Below are 21,333 nucleotides of genomic sequence, written 5' to 3'. Positions count from 1 at the left end.
TCGAATATTTCAATTCTATAACGATTTTCAATTGCTTCTAATATTCTGATGATGCCTAAGTTCCTGTAGAGAGGTGGAAATTTGCGCCATGGCAAAGTCTGAGTGCGCAGTGGAAGTAACATGCGGCCTAAATATAGGTAAGACAATTCCGAATTAAATTCTGATTTCACTTCAGTGGGAAAGTACTCAATATAACACTAAACTTAATTAGAAAAACAGAGAGAGCATTGAAATGTGTGTGTGTGTGTGCTTGCGTGTGTGTGTGTGTGTGCGCGCGCGCGTATTGTGTATTTGTCAGTGTATGGGTTTTGTCGAGGACCGGGTATTAAATTCTGGATGAGCTGCCGATGGCTTTGTGCAGGCATAAACAGAAAAAATAATCCAACCTGTTTCGGAACACTTTCAGGGCGGGGTATTTGGATAATTACCAAAGATCCCTGAATTGGCAGTGTTTCAGGAATGCTTTACCTGTCCACGAGAAATTGTCCAGGCACGGGATTTCAGTGCCACCCGAATGTCCAAGATGCGGGCAGGAGAAGGAAACCATCCTGCACGCTCTTGTTCAGTGCACCCATCTTTCGGAGATGACAATTTACGTCGAACACGTGCTGTCGCACCTAGGAAGAGTACAGCTATCGGCTGAGTCTGTGATTAAGAATGCACCGCCCACCGGACTACCTAAGGAAGGTGAGGCTTGTTTTCTATGTACAGTCGCAGTTATGAAAGAGTGTGCATGGAGAACTCGAATGCAAGGTATGAAGACAGGAACCTTCATCTCCGGCCCTGGAATGCTGTACTATTTCAGGTACCACCTGGAAAGCAAGATAGGGCTGGAGAGAAGACACCTGTCTAGAAGAGTATATGAAGAAAGATGGAAGGAAGTAGGAAGGAAGTTGCGAGTGAGCGGCCCTACTTAAAAACTTTCCTGGAAAAAATACAAAGGTGTAGACTGGTGTACCCTGGAATTAGGTGTAAACCATTGGTAATATTCCAAGTTTTGTAGAAAAATTTTTAAATATATATATTTTTAAACGTATATTTTTTTTTAAAAAAAGCTAAAAAGACTCACTAAATGACAATTCTTAAATGTTTGTAGTGTCCTGTATTGTCCAATCTATGTAAGATATTTTATTATCGTAATAAAGAGAATAAACAGAAAAAATAAACGTCAGTCTAATGGCCTTGACATCACCAAACAAAGGTCACTTCTGTATAAAGTCATACACCAAACATATGAAAACAGAAATATGATATAAAAACTACATATTTGGCATTCTAGTATTAGTAAAACAATTAAATGTATACAATCTATACACAGCCACTAAAGAAATCTATTACTACTATTCACGGGAATTAATGAATAACAATAAAGTGGAAAGCAATATCAGTGATTGTATAGGGTTGATTTTATGTTAAGTTGACAAGTGGAGTCAGTATCGATAGCTTTGCGCAGAGGCGGTACCATGGCCAATGAGGTGTATCCGAGGCGTGGTTATTGCTAGTTGAAAACTATTACCAATACCCCGCGTTGCTATCCGTTAGAGATAGCAAACGCAATTTTTACACATCTCTGAGGAGGTGCAATATCAATCAAAGAATAGACATTAATATATCCTTTTAATCGGAAAACCTACTGTAACTGTCGTATCAGTCGTTCTCGGTTTAAATGGTTCCCTCTGAATTTAGAGTCCCACTGATCATCTAGTGCGTATTGTCGTCACTTCTGGCAATGATGCATAGGAACGACTGCCAATTCAAAATTTTATAACTTACTATTTCGATAGCTAAAAGCCACTAATTATTAAAACATAAAAGTGATAGGTATCAAAGAATAGCAACTACGCAAAAGATCATATAGAGGGGTGTAAATATCAATATATTTATTAAAAACAAAAGAGGAACTAACGTAATTAAATTAAAATCAAATTAATATGATTGCTTTCACACAATTTCTGATCATTTTCGTTTGAGGTCCAAACAGCAGTTTCCCATGATTTATAAACATCTATGGGTCCAGTTTTCTTCAACAGTTTGCTGAGATGTTTATAATCATAACAACAATTATCATTTCGGTAAAAAGCATGTGTGATGTTCAAACTTTCTATGCTCATCTGATTTCATAAAATTCATATGGTTGAATATTCTGTCCATATCAGCATATCATGTGGTAAAAGGAAAAGTGCTAAAGCTCATTTAGACAAATGACCGAATTGGTATTACATAGTTGAATGAGATGATACTTCAGTCTAGAAATAAACTGTTCATCGTACATTTGAATTTCTTTTTTTTTTTATAGCTAAACACTAAAAATTGCAATTTAAAAATGTAATATAATCAGTATGTTGAAACAGTATATATAAAAAATAACAGCAACAATATTGTTATATTCTGCCGCTTTACAATATCAAATTGACTGTAATAGTCATATTTTACGACTTTTATTGTTTAAGCTGTTTATTCATTTAATGTCGATTTTTTTAAAAATCGTAATTGAATGGGCCAATGGCATAAGTAATTTTCGGCGGGAACAAACATAAAAGTTTGCATAGATAACGGGGTTTTATCTTCATTACATATAATGAAGGAATTAAAAGTATTTCAAAAACATTTACAAAATTGAATTATTTTTATATTCAATGATATTTGTCCTTCGAATATTTCAATTCTATAACGATTTTCAATTGCTTCTAATATTCTGATGATGCCTAAGTTCCTGTAGAGAGGTGGAAATTTGCGCCATGGCAAAGTCTGAGTGCGCAGTGGAAGTAACATGCGGCCTAAATATAGGTAAGACAATTCCGAATTAAATTCTGATTTCACTTCAGTGGGAAAGTACTCAATATAACACTAAACTTAATTAGAAAAACAGAGAGAGCATTGAAATGTGTGTGTGTGTGTGTGCGCGCGCGCGTATTGTGTATTTGTCAGTGTATGGGTTTTGTCGAGGACCGGGTATTAAATTCTGGATGAGCTGCCGATGGCTTTGTGCAGGCATAAACAGAAAAAATAATCCAACCTGTTTCGGAACACTTTCAGGGCGCGGTATTTGGATAATTACCAAAGATCCCTGAATTGGCAGTGTTTCAGGAATGCTTTACCTGTCCACGAGAAATTGTCCAGGCACGGGATTTCAGTGCCACCCGAATGTCCAAGATGCGGGCAGGAGAAGGAAACCATCCTGCACGCTCTTGTTCAGTGCACCCATCTTTCGGAGATGACAATTTACGTCGAACACGTGCTGTCGCACCTAGGAAGAGTACAGCTATCGGCTGAGTCTGTGATTAAGAATGCACCGCCCGCCGGACTACCTAAGGAAGGTGAGGCTTGTTTTCTATGTACGGTCGCAGTTATGAAAGAGTGTGCATGGAGAACTCGAATGCAAGGTATGAAGACAGGAACCTTCATCTCCGGCCCTGGAATGCTATACTATTTCAGGTACCACCTGGAAAGCAAGATAGGGCTGGAGAGAAGACACCTGTCTAGAAGAGTATATGAGGAAAGATGGAAGGAAGTAGGAAGGAAGTTGCGAGTGAGCGGGCCCTACTTAAAACTGTCCTGGAAAAAATACAAAGGTGTAGACTGGTGTACCCTGGAATTAGGTGTAAACCATTGGTAATATTCCAAGTTTTGTAGAAAATTTTTTAAATATATATATTTTTAAACGTATATTTTTTTTTAAAAAAAGCTAAAAAGACTCACTAAATGACAATTCTTAAATGTTTGTAGTGTCCTGTATTGTCCAATCTATGTAAGATATTTTATTATCGTAATAAAGAGAATAAACAGAAAAAAATCAACGTCAGTCTAATGGCCTTGACATCACCAAACAAAGGTCACTTCTGTATAAAGTCATACACCAAACATATGAAAACAGAAATATGATATAAAAACTACATATTTGGCATTCTAGTATTAGTAAAACAATTAAATGTATACAACCTATACACAGCCACTAAAGAAATCTATTACAACTATTCACGGGAATTAATGAATAACAATAAAGTGGAAAGCAATATCAGTGATTGTATAGGGTTGATTTTATGTTAAGTTGACAAATGGAGTCAGTATCGATAGCTTTGCGCAGAGGCGGTACCATGGCCAATGAGGTGTATCCGAGGCGTGGTTATTGCTAGTTGAAAACTATTACCAATACCCCGCGTTGCTATCCATTAGAGATAGCAAACGCAATTTTTACCCACCTCTGCGGAGGTGCAATATCAATCAAAGAATAGACATTAATATATCCTTTTAATCGGAAAATCTACTGCAACTGTCGTATCAGTCGTTCTCTGTTTAAATGGTTCCCTCTCAATAGTGCGTATCGTCGTCACTTTTGCCAATTCAAAATTTTATAACTCACTATTTCGATAGCTAAAAGGCACTAATTATTAAAACATAAAAGTGATAGGTATACAATCACTGATATTGCTTTTCACTTTATGGTTATTCATCAATTCATGTAATAGATTTCTTTAGTGGCTGTGCATAGGTTTTATACACTAAATATTAAAACATAAAAGTGACAAGTATCAAAGAAAAGTACTCAATGTAACACTAAATTTAATAATAATAATAAAAAAAAAGAGAATGCATTGAAATTACGCGGGCACATATATGTGTGTATGCGTGTCTTCTGTTGTAAGAAAACAGAATTAGAGCTAGCGAGAGTTGTAGGGTGTGGGACATTGTCTCACAGTTGCTGACAGTAAATTTCATTTCTCCCTCTGACCAAGGTTCTAGCTGGTTAGCCAGACTTCGTTCTCAATGAGCCGTCAACATATGACTGGACTCGTTGAGTCGTCACCGACTGGTGACTGGATTCTTTTTGCTTGGGGTTTATTATTTTTATAACTATCCAGAAGGATAGACATATCATTGAGAACAATAGATTTAGTTGGTGGTCTTATTATCTTAATTCTAGCTTTTGGTGAAGTAGAAGAGGTTAGAAAGGGTCAAGTGGTGAAGACATTATTTCGGCCGAGCTAAAAGCATCTGGAAAATGTAAAACTGCTGTAGCAGAAAAACCATTGTTCCACCGTGGGAAAAGTTCTGTTGCAGCGTTAATTTAAATTTGGCTATGGTGGATCGAATCCACTTCATGCACGCAAGATCCACTACATATATATATACTAATACTAATCGGACACAAACTGTGTGTCATTGGCGGAAGATGTCTTCATTGGGCTAAAAACAACAGTAACACCGTCCTCTATAGGATACCCCCCACGTTTAGTTGGTAAATATATTTTATATATATATAGGCAATAAGCACAATTGTCACTATAGGGACAGAAGGTGCTAGTTACCACCTGCAGTGTTAGAAATAAGAGTCAAAACAGCTTATAGTCACGCGAGAGCTGATAAGAGAGACAGGCTCCTACCCCTACGACAAGTAGATGGAGTCAATCAATTTTCATTAGTAACCCATTACTCCATCACCGACGATTAAAAAAACCAGTTTCATTTTGTCATGCTTGATAGGAAACATCGACTAATTTCGAAAATGATTTAGTGAGAATTATAAATTATTTAGGTGGCTATTCGCAATTTAGAACCAATATACAAGTACAGCTGTCACTAAAGAGACAGGGGTGCTAGTAAGCACCAACATTGCTAGAAATAAGAGTCAAAACAACTCTTAACCACGTGAGAGCATTTTTCTAACTTGCTGAGAAGGGAAACAGGCTCCCTCCCTACATTGTGTGTGTTTTCAGGGCTGGGTTGGACGGTTTGATAGGATCTGCTAAGTCCGATCTCTTCTGCGGGACTGGGACGTAAACAAACTAGTACCGGTTGTCAAACGGCAGCTAGACATACAGATAGACACACACATACACTAATACACATATCAAAAGACACTTGCACAATGTGCCGCGCAGTGGGATTAAATCTAAGACCACGTTTGAGATGCAGGCTTCTCAACCAAACAGCTACAAACACACATACATATAATATAAATAATATATATGTATATATACATACGTATATGTACATACTTACACCTATACGTGTGTATATATATATATATATATATATATATATATATATATAGAGAGAGAGAGAGAGAGAGAGAGAGTGTGTGTGTGTGTGGTAGGTGTGATGTACAAAAATTGAATATTGAGAAGAAAGGTCGTTAGAATTTTAGAAAAAAATCTTTTTATTTCTTCATTATTATTAGCGCTTTCGTTCTTTTCTCGAACTTATCAAATAAGATGTTGTGAATGTACTAACAGCTTGTTCATTTATATAAAACAGATGTTTTTTTGGGGGGGAGGAGTGTTTAGAAGAGAACATTGTTTTTGTTTTTTGGGGTGAGGTTCCATGACAATGGAGATGGATAAATAGAATATAGGTAGGTAGATAGGCTTATAGATAGATAAATAGACAGATAGATAAACAGACAGTCAGACAGATAGGGAGATATAAATTTATTAAACTGACGCTTAATAAAACTACTTCCAAGTATTTACAAATTCGTTTCGCTCACTTTGGGATACCCATGCCTAATTTTATACAATCTCGGCGTCACACTTTCTTTTCGTTTTCAGTTACTTCTACGTACCTGGAAAGAAGGGTAATCTATTTCATTATTTAACTGTTTTAAAGAATGATTTATCGTTAATAATATTAAATAATATATTCATTTTCCGAAACATTTTCTTCGCATGAATATGTTCTTTAATAGTAATAAATTATTTAGTAAAGCGAGTTCCACATTTTTACATTTATGTTTTTTACGTTCCAATTGTGATAATTCAGAAAATAGTCAAAATCTCCCGCATTGGATAGTGTAGTCGTGTATTTGGATCATGAGGTTGCTGGATCAGAACCGACCTGGAGCTAAAAACAATTTCAAATGGTAAACTTATGTGTGTTAATGTTTATGTACTCTTGCTGTTCAACATGCTAGAAATAACAGCTTCATTTATCTTCAATACATATATTTCGTCGTTAATATTAGTCCTATTTGGCTTAAAAATAAAAAAAAAAGATGGAAAGGTCACTGTTGAAAGACTCTTACAAAAGACTAGATGGTTACATTTGAATTCCTAGTCATGGTTGAAACACTTTTAATAAATGACGAACATTTGATAAAAGACATGTTTTCGCACAGACGCAAATGAATCAGGTGATTTATTTTCCATTTTAAAACGTTTGTTTTCCAGTCGCTATAGTAAAGTATACCCACGTCCAGAAAGCCAGCAGTGAATGATGGAACTGATAAGGCTTCGAACAATATGCCTTACGTTATTTAGCCTTACGCCGTATTCAAATCCCGATGAAGATTAAAAAGCATTTCTCCTGCGGACGTATGCACCGGTGTACTTCTGTTCGGAACCATCACTTCGCTTCACAACATCCATAATAGTAATGATGATTGCATACGTTGGCATAGTTCCAGAAATCACTTCAGATGACGTATAACCCTTTTCATCTACGCAAATTAATCAGTATTCCAATAATCTGGAAGTCGAAATTAAAATGCGGTTGTGTTACCAGCTAATGAAATGCATTTATCTGTATTGTACTGATCCACCGGATTGTAATAAATAATGACACTCCACTTTTTACAATCGAGAGGCCTTTAGTATGGTTATTCGATGTGCTAGATATAACAGCCAATTCTGTTATACTGCATAACCGGCCATGCGTAAATTAGTAGGGACACAAGTAAACAAATTCTAAAACAAACGACAACTTCGTTACAGATTTACCTGAATTGTCATCTCTGAGACTTCCTAGCTAAAATACAATCTGTTATTATATTGACTTCTACACCTCCTTAGAGGTGCGCAAAAATTGCGCACAGCACCTCGAAGGATGCTATACGCGGGGTATTGGGAATAGTTTTCAACTAGCAATAACCACGCCTCGGATTTACCTCATTGGCCATGGTACCGCCTCTGCGCAAAGCTAAGGACTGATAGAAATTGACATATATTTAACCTTATTCTAAAATCTATTATTCACTGGCGTTAGCTATCAGCTTTTTGTTTATTATTAATTGCCATCAATTGTTTACTAAAATATTAGCATTGTTTCGATTATAGATTTTTATTTCTAATAGTTTTGTTTTATGCAAAAATATTTTACTGTTAATTACTATAATTAAAGTGCATTTTCATAATGATCTACAGAAATTAATCACCACCGACCCATTTTTTGAGACCGTTGAAGTGGGATGAAGGGGAGGAAGAGGAAAAGTGAAAGGGGCTAACTTCCTGTTGTTTATAATACGGCCTAACAAAATTTTAGCCTTTAATTACAAGAAAATGTATAAAGAATAACCGCTTGACACTGTTAAAAGACGTGTTTTGTTTTGTGAGCCGGCTCAGTTCTGATCGAGAACATTCTTCTGGACCCATAATGTTTTTTTTTATGCCATTTTTTCACGCCTGTGTTTCTAGGACTAGACGTTATTCGAGTTTAACGTACCAGTTTCACTTTTTCAAGCTTTAGTGTAAGAGGAAGATATTTTCTCTCTCTCTTTTAATTGACGCTGTACTACGACCATTTCGTGGAGGCGCAATGGCCCAGTGGTTAGGGCAGCGGACTCGCGGTCATAGGATCACGGTTTCGATTTCCAGACCGGGCGTTGTGAGTGTTTATTGAGCGACAACTCTTTCACCACACATTTCTCTCATTCTTTCTTCCTATTTCTGCTGTACCTGTATTTCGAAGGGGCCAGCCTTGTCACGCTGAACATCCCCGAGAACTACGTTAAGGGTACACGTGTCTGTGGAGTGCTGAGCCACTTGCACGTTAATTTCACGAGCAGGCTGTTCCGTTGATTGGATCAACTGGAACCCGCGACGGAGTGCCAACAACAACAAACGACCATGTCATGACATTTTATGGTTTAGTTGACGGTGTGTGTGTGTGGGGGGGGGTTGTATTAGATTGTTTTAACATTTTTGTAAACGTCATCGAGGGAAGACAAATTTGAACGGTATTTTGTCATATCAATGATAATTCTAAACAAATGAAAGAAATTATTCGTCAGTGCTTGACCAAGGTATTTACGACAAATCTTAGCATAACTAGATGTGTAGTCCCTCCCCCACAACTTTTTTGCCTCATAACGTCCAGAAAAATGGATACGTTTTTAACGACATTTACAACAAATACCGCTTAGATGCTGTAGATTCAGCGAATATAGAGATTTATGGGGAAAGAATTTTTCCGAGGGGGTGAGGAGAAGAAAATTCACACGATCCGATTTTTTTCCCTTCATAACTTTCAGGGAAAATGGTTATCTGTTAGTGAAATTTCATACAAAATACCTTTCAAACGGTATAGATTACGATTATAAAGAAATTTGTGGGGAATTTTTTTTCCGAGGGAATGGGGAGAGGAGTTTCGGATCAAGAAGACCAAATAGGTTGGAACTACTCCGTTTAAATAATAATTTTTCCCCCATTTTTTATTTAACCACACCATTCGAAATGATAGGTGAGGGAATATCTTTTTATGAAAAAAAAGTTTTGAATTTTTTTTTTTTTGTTTTTACAATTCCCCCACCCTCTCATCATACCACCCGGATTGATTTTGGCCAACTTATCACTGTGGATAAATGCCAGCAATGACCTTCTCAGGTTCTACAATTTTTTTTTTTTTTAAAGCATATAAAGCGAGGAGGGTTGTCTGAGATGTGCTAGAAACAACTGCCAAATCTCCATTAAATCACACACTTTTTCCTCTGAAAATATCAACAATTTCGAAGGCTGTGGTGAAATAAAAAAAAATGTAGTAGTTCCAACTTAATTGGTCTTCCTAATCCGAAACTCCTCTCCCCACTCCCTTGGAAAAAATTTTCTCCACAAATTTCTTTGAAAGGTATTTTTGTATAAAATTTCATGAAAAGATAACCATTTTCCTGAAGGTTATGTGGGAGAAAAGTTGGATCGTGAGAATTTTCCGAAACTCCTTTCCCCACCCCTCAGAAAAATTCTTTCCCATAAATCCCTATATACTCTGAATCTACAGCATCTAAGTGGTCTTTGTTGAAAATGACGTTAAAAAGTATCCATTTCTCTGGAAGTTATGAGGCAACAAGGTTGGTGAGATATACATCTGTAGTTATGCCCAAATCTTAAGTATAATTTTGTCCTGTAGAACAGCAAATTGTTCACGAACTGTAATCAATATCTTTTAAAATACTCAACCACCACAATGCTCATATGTGTCATTTTACTATGCTATCACCAGATCTCAAGAGCCTATACAAGGGATGTTTAGCCAGTACATCAGTTGTGTGCCCAAGACTGTCTGCCAGCCCCTCTAAAAAAAAAAAAAAAAAATTCAACAACACTTTTTTACATTTTGACATTTTGAGAAAAGGCTCCACCTTGGAGCTCAAAACTAGTTTAGTTTTCCCTTGCCTAAATGATTCACCAAGGCCTTGACCATCTCCACTCAAATTCTTTCAAGAAACTTTCTTTCAGGTGTAGCATTTAACATTCGTCCACTTAGTTTTTTTTTTTTTTTTGGCCAAATGGATCTATGTGCATGCATGGCAGTTAGCAGCATTGACAACATTTCTAATGTGACTGTTTTGCATCATGATGGTACCTTCGATATTTATTCAACCAGCTAATAATCTCAGTGAAATCTCACCCTTTCATCTTAAGTAACAACCACCAAAAAAATTACAAGACCCATGCAAGCATGGAAAAGTAAATGCTAAATTGATGATGATGGCAGAGGAATGATATAAACGTCAGAGTGAGGTAAAGTGCACTATACAACTACCTGTTGGTCAAGATATGCATAAAGCAGCTACAATTTGGTGTACCATAACATCAAATAATTTGCTAATTCTGCAATAAAATTATATTATTTTATAAGTCATAACATTTGATAGTACTTTATTTGCTTTCATGACATTCCTAAAAATGGTGTGGTTTGTAGTTTACCAAATGTGAACAACAAAAACTGGATTAATACAAGGAAGCAATCTCTTAGCTGAAAAGCAAATGAGAGAGCTTTTACATGGTCACTCAAGCTGCCTGAAATAGCAGCCAAATCTCACTAAAATTGAATTGTACCATCTTGAAAAATGGTAAGTCTGCTTAATTAAAGTTGACTTAGGATTGAACAACAACAAAAGCATTACAGTAATCCCTCGCCATATCGCATTTTGCTTTTCGCAGTCCACCTATTGCGGTTTATTATTTAAGCTTACGTCAATTCCTCTGTAGTGTTGTTTTGCATTTATAGTAAAATAAATATATACAAATTATAAAAATAGTTTTAAAAAATATTCAGTACAACACTGTTTCTACTTCATGGATTTTCACCTATCGCTGGGGGTTCTGGAACATAACACCCGTGATAGTCGAGGGATTACTGTATATCAAAACAGTCTTCTCTTTAGGGAATCCTAGGGCTTTAATTCTTTACCTAAAGAAGTTAGAAACCTGATTATGGCCTGTATTAAGGATTTTAAGCATCATCTGGATAGGGTTTTGTCTTGTGCCAGACCAACAATTTCAGGTCATTATCACTTTGAGCAATTTCCAGCAACACACTGATTTTCTAACTACACACATAAACATAAAAAAACTAGATATTAACTAAGCACAAGATGCAGTGTGTCAAGCAGGGCTCCAGCATGATTTTTAACCTACAATGGTTAACACTAACATAGAAACCTATGAACTCTGGATCCATACAGTGAAAGTCTAAATATATTAACTACCTGGACATTTTAACTCTGCTAAGGGTTGAAAATTAGTGCTGCTGCTTTTGTTGTTTAATAACAGGTGTTCCTTGATCAAGCAGATCAATGATCGGAAGCATTCCAGATATGACCAACTATCTTATATATCTTTTATATCATCTTATATATCTAGGACTGCATTCTCCAGTACATCCTGTTTTTGAAGACGATATGGTGTGATTTGAAAGAAATTTGAGTGTTCTTTCTAGACAGTAGAGCTGCCCCCTCATTCTTTGTTGTAGGGTAGCCCTTATCACCTCTTCTGGATTTCAAATGTTTGAAGGTAACTATCCAAAAAGAAAACAGATACATTCATATGATGTTTTCTAATAGCTATCCTATGTTTATTAAGAGCTTATAGGTTATAACATTTAGAATTTCAAATGTACTCTCCTACTTTAAAGACAGTAAGGAGCTTGATAAGAAATTTTGGGGGGTGCCACTTTATACATATTAAACAAATAAATAGAAGTTCCCTTGTGAAATTGTGCATTACTAAATTTGGTTAGGCTTAACTTTGAATGACAGGTGTTTAAACATCATCTACTTTAACACCATAATGCAATCATTGCATGCGTTTAGCAGGCTTCATTCTGTAGCAAGCATTCAGAATAATGCAATCATCATAGCTCCCTTTCAAGCCCCTCTTTTTTTTTTCTGCAGATGGTTGACTTGCGCATTATCTGCATCAATCTTACCATTCCAGTCAAAGGCATTGCTAACATTAGTTAATTTCTAGCCATTTTCTAGTTACTTTTTCATGTAGACTTATTCTATCACCCAGTTTAATACCATTTTCTAAAACCATAGTCAGCATTTGTGCCAGTTCTTCAATTTGAGAATACCTTCCTCTCCATTCCCATCAGTTTTGGAGGCCCTGCAAAGGGTCATGGACACTGCCTTTTCTTCTGATTAAAATATATATTAAAAAAATGTCCTTTTAATTTCTGCTGAGATCAACTTTGTTTCATCCTTCTAGAGTTAGTTAAATAAGTAACAATCAAGTATTTGAATGAACTGAATTGCCTATATCCTCTCTTTAAAATTTAGGGCCTTGTGCCTATATTAAAAATCTATATTATTGATTTCTAAATCAGAAATCTGTGTAAATTTCTTATAACATTGTTCTTCCTTCCAAGTTAAAACCAATTTGTATCTCTTAAATAACCAATACACTTAGCAAATCCATGGATATCTCAAATTCCCAATTTCCTCCTGTTAACCCTTTGCCTGTCCAAAGCATTTTCATAAGTTTGTCTTAAATGTCCATGCTTGTTTTCAGACTTTTAGTTAACCTTTATTTCATATGTTCTAGGTAATATAAAGATCTCCTTTCATAAGTCCTCAGTTACTCTGATGATCAATAAATTGTGAATATGTATCATATATGGTGCAGAGACATCAGGAAAGTATTTCCTGTGTATCACATGTGATATACAGGACAGGCAAAAGGTTAAAAATCTACAGAAACAATTTTATTCATAAAACTCTAAATTCTTAAAAAATCTAAATTATGTCAGACATGTTTAGAGATAGGTCAGCTGATTTTAACTACGTTGGACAACTTCTGGAGAGATGGGGTTGTCAAATTAATAGCATTAATAATTTTATATCAAAACTTTCCATCTGTTAGTATAGTGTCTATATGTATGTGCATGTGTGCATGCTCACACTTGAATGAGACACATAATGTCAAAATAGTTATCTATCCTGATATTTCTCAGCTGTTCTTTCTTCTTTAGCTTGCTAAGTGTCATTAGTCACTCACTGTAATTTATGTTGTGTAAGTGATATTAACATTGTATTGTTGTCACACTTTTCTGAAAGTGATATCTTGTTTTTTGCATGCATGTGTGTGATCATCATCATTTAACATTTGTTTTCCATGCTGGCATGGGTTAGGCAGTTTGACTAAAACTGTTAAGCCAGAGATAGTAGCGGCTCATGTATAGGTACTGTGGAACTGCAGCATCCCCTATTTCCATTCAATATTATCGATAACATTCAATATAATGAGTCCTTTTTTCTTTAATTCTTTCTTTATACTTGTACATTACATAACCTTTAAGCTTAATGTTGGTAGCCATCCCCTAGTTCATGAAAAAAATACAAAAATCCTTGTATAGAACTGTGCACTTCATAATTCCAGTGACACAGTGTTTGGCTGTTGTGCACATGCTCACATGTCTGAGATAGGAAGCTTCATGCTAGGGAGAGAGAGCACTGCATGAACAACAGTGCTGACCCTGGTGTTCTAGTGAAAGGTAGTGTTTCTTTTTGACTCCGTGTGTGTTGTGCTTAAAAATGTGTTTATATTCTTGAATATGTAGAATTAAACGATGATGATGATGATTTATGATGATATATATATATATATATATATATATGATGATGATGATATATATATATATATATATATGGATATATATATCATAATAATATAAATAATATATAAATATATGCATATATTAATACATATATGTACATACCTACATATATATGTATATATACATGCATATATGGGTACAGGACAGAGATACATGCATATATGGGTACACACAGAGATATCCATATTCATATATATATATATATATATATATATATTCACACACTCAACAGGCTACTTTCAGTTTCCATCTACCAAATCCACTCACAAGGCTTTCGTTAGAATGGGAACCAAGAAGCATGTGGTTGGAAAGCAAACTGCTTAATACACAACCATGCTGCATATGTGTGTGTGTGTCTGTGTCTGTGCGTATGTGTGTTTGTATGTATACATTTTTAAGCCACTGTAGCCAACCTAACAAATAGCCTATTTTAAGTTTAGGTCTATCTGAGCAATCTTACTATAATGATGATAGCTTTTACTTGGAGGAAAACTGCTGCAGGTACAAAGCAACTATTGCTACTGTAAAGCTGTTGGATATTACTTATGTAATTGGAGATAATGAATGACGTAAAAGAGTTGTTATTATTGCTGCTACTACTATTACAGCTAATCTATAGGCACATCAATCCTTAACCAAAAATGATTTTCATTGGTTGGTTTCCTGGTTATTTTTATTTTATTCTTTGGTCTAAGGAAGAAGAACCTGGACCATAACCATTTCAGGCTTTCTTAGACTGTGAAGTAACTGTTGTTATTTAGACCCAGAGTAACTCTGAGTTAGCAAATATGTGATCAAAATCATTCCAGCTGTGACTATCCAATCTTTTTTTATAGGAATAATGTATCCTTATTTTTTTTTATCTACTCCATGCATCTGTGAACAACAGCCTTGTTGGCCATTTGAGCTGCAAAAAAAATTGTCTTATGGAGTTACACTATTTAATGTATTCTTCCTCTTTGAAGATTCAGTGTGATTTGGGGGAAATTTGACTGTTTTTTCTAGCAGGTCAGGCAACAAAAGAGGTTCCTTGTTGGCTTGTTGTTGATGTTTAGCTCCAGGTGAGCCTTGATCAATTAGTCCTGTAATCAGAAAGATGGTTACAGTTGGTGTTCCAACTATAACCATCCTTCTTTTAGCTAGGTATACTGTATATAAGACTTCATTACATATTGCCAGATGTAACCTTTGACAGAGTGAGAGTTAAGGGAGATTTGGTTGCTATTTCTAGCAGGTTGAATAAATGCATGGAGACTCTTTTTAACTTTGGAAGTTTAGAGAAAATATAAGCAAGGAGGGTGCTCAGGAGAAGAGTGATTTAGTGAAATGCTTAGTGCAAAATTTTCAGTGAAGAGGAATATGACCTGATAAGAATGAGGAGAAGGAGAGAGGCTAGTTGATCTGGTGGGCCTAGGCAAGGCCTAATGGACCTTGGCTGTTCACATGTCCAGGTCAGAGGAAGCAAAGCATCTTCACATTGTAACACAACAATAGCTTTTCTCTTTAGAGCAATAAAATTCGATCTTAAGCAAAGTTCAGATCTGTATCAGAAGAGTACTGCTTACATATCTGAGATGGTACTGCTCTTTCTCTCTCTCTCTCTCTTACTCTCACTCACACACACACACAAACACACATACAAGGGTTTTAGATTACATCCAAAAGAAAGCTAACTGATTGATTGGCTAAGATTTACTCACCACAACTACTACACACAGATGTGCTGCATACTTTCTGCAGGCAGAGAAGACAAGGAGGAAACTCTATCTCAAGGTGAACTTACATTAATTTTCTGCAGTTGAAATCTTCAATAACAGAAGAAATTTGAAAAACATTTGATAAAAAAAGAATATTTTGAAAATTAGAATTTGTAAGAACTTTGTAGACAGCATAGACTTTACTAATTGCTTTCTTTTAGTAAAAATTACATATTCAAAACTAATTAATAAGCAGCTTTCGTACAGTACAGCTGCACCAGAAATCAATTAAGTTACTAGATATCAAATACATTGATTCAAAAGGCGCAACTATTTTTCACACTCTCAAGTCTATCCTTTTTGAACATAATATCCCACTCAGTAATATTCTTGCCTGTGCATCTGATGGGGCCCCTTCAATAATAGGAAGATACAGAGGTTTTTCATCTCTCCTAAAGTGTGAAATTTCCCACCAGATACTAACTGTTCATTGCTTGGCATACCAGCAGCATTTAATGGCAAACAATATGAATGGTAGATTGAATGATGCGCTACAGTTAGTTATCAAGACTGTGAACAAATTGAAGTCCAGTCCTTTGTCTGATCGAATTTTCCGTCAACTCTGTCTGGGAAATGATGAGGACTATACTAAACTCTTATATCATACCGAAGTGTGGTGGATGTCAAAAGGAAACTGTATTTTACGCTTTGTTGAACTATTTCATATAATCATATATTTCTATGAAGATACTCCACTATCCGCTTCATTGATGGTTGTAAGGTGCGATATCTTTTTTCTTTGTGATATATTTCCAAAATTAAATGATTCGTATATGTTATTGCAAGGAAACAGAAAAACTCTCATTGATTGTAAATCATTTACCACTACCTTTTCATTTAAAAATTGGTGCTGTATAAGGCTAACATTCCATCAATTTCTACAACTTGACTCTTTGAAAGATGAATTGGTTGATGAGGATTTAACTACATATCGCAACTATTTACAATCATTGCACGATGACATGATGGAGTGATTTGAAGATGTTATTGCACTGAATATTCCAAATTGGTATAGCACTCCATTTGAGGTTGATGCAGTCGATTGTGAGGACGACGTTCGGGAGGAACTGATAGAATTACAAAATGATAATGACGCCACAATGTGATATTGCCGTAATGGCAAAGGTTTGTGGTAACATCAAAATATATTGAATTCCTACTCCAATCTGCGGAAACATCTGAAATTACTTTTGCTTGCCTTCCCTTCCTCGTACCTGGTTGAATCTGGTTTTAGTCATACTGGAACTTTACTTTCCCATAAAAGAATTGAATTGGATGTGATACAACGAAGGGACTTGTGGCTAAAAGTCAACAAGTTGAAACCGAATGTATCTGCACTAGCTGGATCGCACCAGATACATGGCTCTCATTAAAAAGTTGTATTCTTTTCCTTTATAATACAATCATTAATTATTTTTGCATTGGTAGTTCTGATCAATGGTTCATTTGGAGAAATTAAAAATCAGTGTAAAAGAAAGTGCAAGTTTACCAAGTTAATCTGTCTGCACAATACCGGGGTTTTCCGAAAATCCGCCCATCCATTAGATCGCCCACGGACGTTTATTTGGATGGGCGGTTATTTGTGGTTAAAAGTTGAAACATAGTATTATTGTTTGCATTCTATTTAGAAGTTCATTTGGTCTACGTCTGTAGATAAATTCAAAGGATCTTAATTCCCAATAATGGAGTCGAAAGAAAATATATCAAAATTTGTTCAACAATCATATACCATTAGTGAAAAATTGAGTGCTATTAAACGAGTAAAAGAACATTCTGGTAATTTATCTGCTGCGTCAAGAGACTTTGGTATTGATAGAAGACAATTGAGAGAATGGTGTACAAAAGTAACTGAGTTAATCAATATGTCAGACAAGAGGCGCAGATCAATTGTTGGAGGTATAAGACCAGCACATAGAGATCTAGAGATTGAACTCTTGCAATGGATTGTTGTTCAACGTGCAAACAATATAATTGCAAATTATCGCCGTTTACGGGAATATACTTTTGAATTGGTAAAAAGGTTCGGAATTGAAATGAACAGCTTTAGATGTTCTGATAAATGGATTTTCAATTTCATGAAACGGAATAAACTGACTGTGAGAAAGATTACACATGTTGGTCAAGCAGACAATAAAACACTCGGAGAAAAGGCACAAATCGCCAGTGACCATCAAGATAGCATTCCAGTATTAACAGCAGATAAGGATGCTGACCAGATTTATAATATGGATGAAACACCTGTATACGTTGACATGTTGAGTTCAACAACCATAGACTTTGTTGGCAATACAAATGTAGATGTTAGCCACCGTGGTGCTACCAAAGCTTGTTTTACTGCTGTGTTGTGTGTTAATGCTGCAGGAAAGGTGTTGAAAACAATGATTATCCTTAAAGGATTGAAAAAACGTGCTTAAAATCAAGGTCCTAAAGAATATTTACTTAACAGTCTCCAACAAGGGATCAATCACATATGAACTCATGTAGCTGTGGGCTGACAAAGTGTTTGGGCAGAGAACAGCACAACTATTCCATGCTCAAAATTCAGTGTGAATGCTCAGTGCACAAGAAAACAGAAGTGTTCAAACGTAGGAATACAATTCTCAAACTTATACCTCCTAAAACAACATCTTACTTGCAGCCGTTAGATGTATCAATTATTGGTCCTTTCAAGAAAGCCCTTCGTACTGAATGGGAGAATTGGTTTTCAAATGACAAAAAGGAGTTTACAAATAAAGGTTATTGCAAAAGACCTTCTTATCAAGTGATAGTGAACTTTGTGACCCAAGCCGTTGCCACTTTAAATAAAGAAACTATAAAGCATGCCTTTGAATGTTGTGGAATTGCTCCTCATGGACAGACTGTAGAACCTAGCCTCTTAAACTCTCGCTTACAGGATGTTTTGTCTGGCCTTGAGGTAAATGTGCCAGATGCACATAATGACAAAATTGAAGAAGAAGATGAGATACAAGTAAATGAAATTAGCTCTGATGTGAATTATGGCCAAGCAACAAATGAAGAAATTTGTGATATCTGGCTTGAAACTATTCGGTTATTATTCTACCATAAATGCTCAAGGACATTATTTACTCATACGAGGCTTCTATTCATGTTTTCAACAGTTTAATTTTCAATATTTCCAAATAGATCCATTGTTAACTTCAGAATATTTTTAAATATGCTTGCGGGGGAATTATTATTGTTGAACTGTGTAAACCAAATTATTTTTGTGTCCGGCGTTGTGCCGAAACTGTTTTTCAACAGTATTGGATATGCCTGTGTTTGTAACAGGTGAAGAAGAAAAAATTCAAAAAGTAGCACCCAAAAAAACTGAACTTTGCTGAAGTAGCCGGGAGGAAGGAAAGCAAAATAAATATTGAAATTGAGAATCTAAGGAAGTGTATGCCAATGCTTAAAAAGGAGGGGACGGAGATTCAAGTGGCCCCTCCGACAGAAACCATGAAACAAGTGACCAAGAAGAGAATCATTTATAAAACGTATAATGTGGCAAAAAAGAAGATCGATAAAATGGAAGAGAAAACTGTGGGAAAATGTTTAAAACCGAACTGATATGGTCAGATATCACTTTCATGACGAGAGGTAAAAGATTTGGTACGGTGGAAGTAAGATTCATATCAGAAGAGGTGGCCAAGCGGCACTCCTCTGAAACTTTGAGAACGGAGGAGGTGGTGCTTCTTCCCATATATATGGGAAGAAGAACATCTAAAATAAAAATAACTAACATCCCTCCAGAAGTAGATGCTACCTGGCTCGTAGCAGCAATAATTATGGATCAGGAGGATGAAATATCCATCATCCAAGCCTCTGTGGTGGAGGAAGGAAACTGGAAAGGTCAATGCTTAAACTTGTTGATTCGGCGAAGAGAGACTAATCGTATTCGTCGAAGGCAAGAAGCCAATGTGCTTTAAATGTGGATTGAAGGGCCATATAAGGTCTGAATGCAAGCCGAGGAGGAAAAAGTACAGAAAGACAAAGAAAATAATGCTGAGATAGTGGAAGCGGCACCTACAACAACAGCAGAAGAATGTGAAGACAATGAAAAAGAGGAGGGGTGGTCGACGTTCTTGAAGAAAAAGAAAGAAAAAGACACAGACCACCCTATCCAAAATAAGAAATAGCATAAAAAATACAAAAGAGAGATACGAACTATATGGCTATTAAGGCAATTAATAACAGACTCATAAGCCGTTTGGCAGCTATGTCATCTGCCAAACGGTTAGAGAAGAAATCATCTAAAGACCTTATCTTATATACGATAGGCCGGAAGGATTACGGACGGATAAAGTCGGAGTTCTTCTATGACGTAGGCCCTCTTAGAGTGGATTTCTCTCAAGTTGAACTCCGCATCTCCATCGCACTCAGAGTGGGAATTGACGTTTGTAGGGGACTGAGATGTCGCTGTGGTAGGCCCCTCGACCCCACAAGCCTTCACGGTCTATCTTGCAGCCTACATGCTTCTCTCGTCACACCAAGCTAAACCCAATCATTAAGCGGGCCCTGGCTCGGATTAATATCCCCTCAGTTCTGGAGCCGTCGGGTTTATACCAAAGTGATGGAAAGAGACCAATGGTTTTAATACAGTTTTAAGGGAAAGATTTGGAAGAATTAGATGAAAGTTCTCTGGAAATTTTCTTTCGTGTAAGTAAATGTTTATGTTAATTTAAAATCAGCAAAATTTTATAAATTGACAATTTCTAAAAGATGTACATGTTTATATGTTATATATGAAAATAAAAATTCAACTACTTCATACAAACATCGCAATATCCTCACCTTGTAGGGTGTTTCGTACTTGCGCGTATTTATAAATATGTGTGTGCACGCAGTACCAAAGTCACAATGTTTCGTCTGTTCAACGAGATATACACCCGATAGTCATGTGACTGTCCTCTTTAGTTAGCTTATTTTGCCGTGACATTAGTTAGAGACACTGCCAAGTGGTGTCAAAATTTTCCCAGTCAAATACATTGTGCCATGCAGTTAAAAACGGATCAGTTGCTGACAGCACAACTGCGACGAATGGAACCATGAGTGAATTCTCTTCGTCAGACGGACTATAACAACTTACACATACAAACGTATATTTCTCTCATTGAGTACATTTATCATTCCTTTTCATGAGAATAGCTTTATATTTGTACTACAGTGACTCGTTATTTATATCTACCAAGTACAGGAAAAATGCAATTGATTGCCTCTTTTAGCACATGCTTGAGCTGATTCACATTTTGAAAGGCTTTGTATCGGTTCTTTTTCATCTGTCGCGTTGTATTTAACATGCCCTTTCTCTTACAAAAGGAAGAAAATATTGCAATATCAATTCTTTTTCAAGGATCAGGCACTGAAATTTTTGTGACCATTATTATGTTCGTACAAGTCCTTCCTTCATCGGACTAGTATGAATGACTAAGTATGGGACATTATTTATATTTGAAAAATTAATTTGTTA

General features: G+C 36.0%; 1 protein-coding gene and 3 non-coding genes across 4 annotated transcripts; 3 read left to right on the top strand and 1 right to left on the bottom strand.

The window, feature by feature from the left end:
* The first annotated feature begins 1,441 nt into the window (after window positions 1-1,441).
* On the top strand, window positions 1,442-1,579 carry LOC149136113 (U4 spliceosomal RNA). The gene has a single exon (XR_016241739.1). It is a non-coding gene; the product is annotated as a U4 spliceosomal RNA (small nuclear RNA).
* A 2,493-nt stretch (window positions 1,580-4,072) lies between these two features.
* Window positions 4,073-4,210, top strand: LOC149136112 (U4 spliceosomal RNA). Its single transcript, XR_016241735.1, has one exon. It is a non-coding gene; the product is annotated as a U4 spliceosomal RNA (small nuclear RNA).
* A 3,568-nt stretch (window positions 4,211-7,778) lies between these two features.
* LOC128247699 (U4 spliceosomal RNA) lies at window positions 7,779-7,916 on the bottom strand. Its single transcript, XR_008264069.1, has one exon. It is a non-coding gene; the product is annotated as a U4 spliceosomal RNA (small nuclear RNA).
* Window positions 7,917-16,333: 8,417 nt separating this feature from the next.
* On the top strand, window positions 16,334-16,840 carry LOC149136111 (protein ZBED8L-like). The gene has a single exon (XM_089350079.1). The coding sequence runs from the start codon at window positions 16,334-16,336 to the stop codon at window positions 16,838-16,840; it is 507 nt and encodes a 168-aa protein (XP_089206205.1).
* Window positions 16,841-21,333: the final 4,493 nt, after the last annotated feature.

The sequence above is a fragment of the Octopus bimaculoides genome, chromosome 4 (assembly GCF_046866305.1).
Source record: "Octopus bimaculoides isolate indiv1 chromosome 4, ASM4686630v1, whole genome shotgun sequence".
Lineage (NCBI taxonomy): Eukaryota > Metazoa > Mollusca > Cephalopoda > Octopoda > Octopodidae > Octopus > Octopus bimaculoides.
Note: the sequence above shows the minus strand (reverse complement) of the source record. Positions and strands in the feature narration are given on the sequence as shown.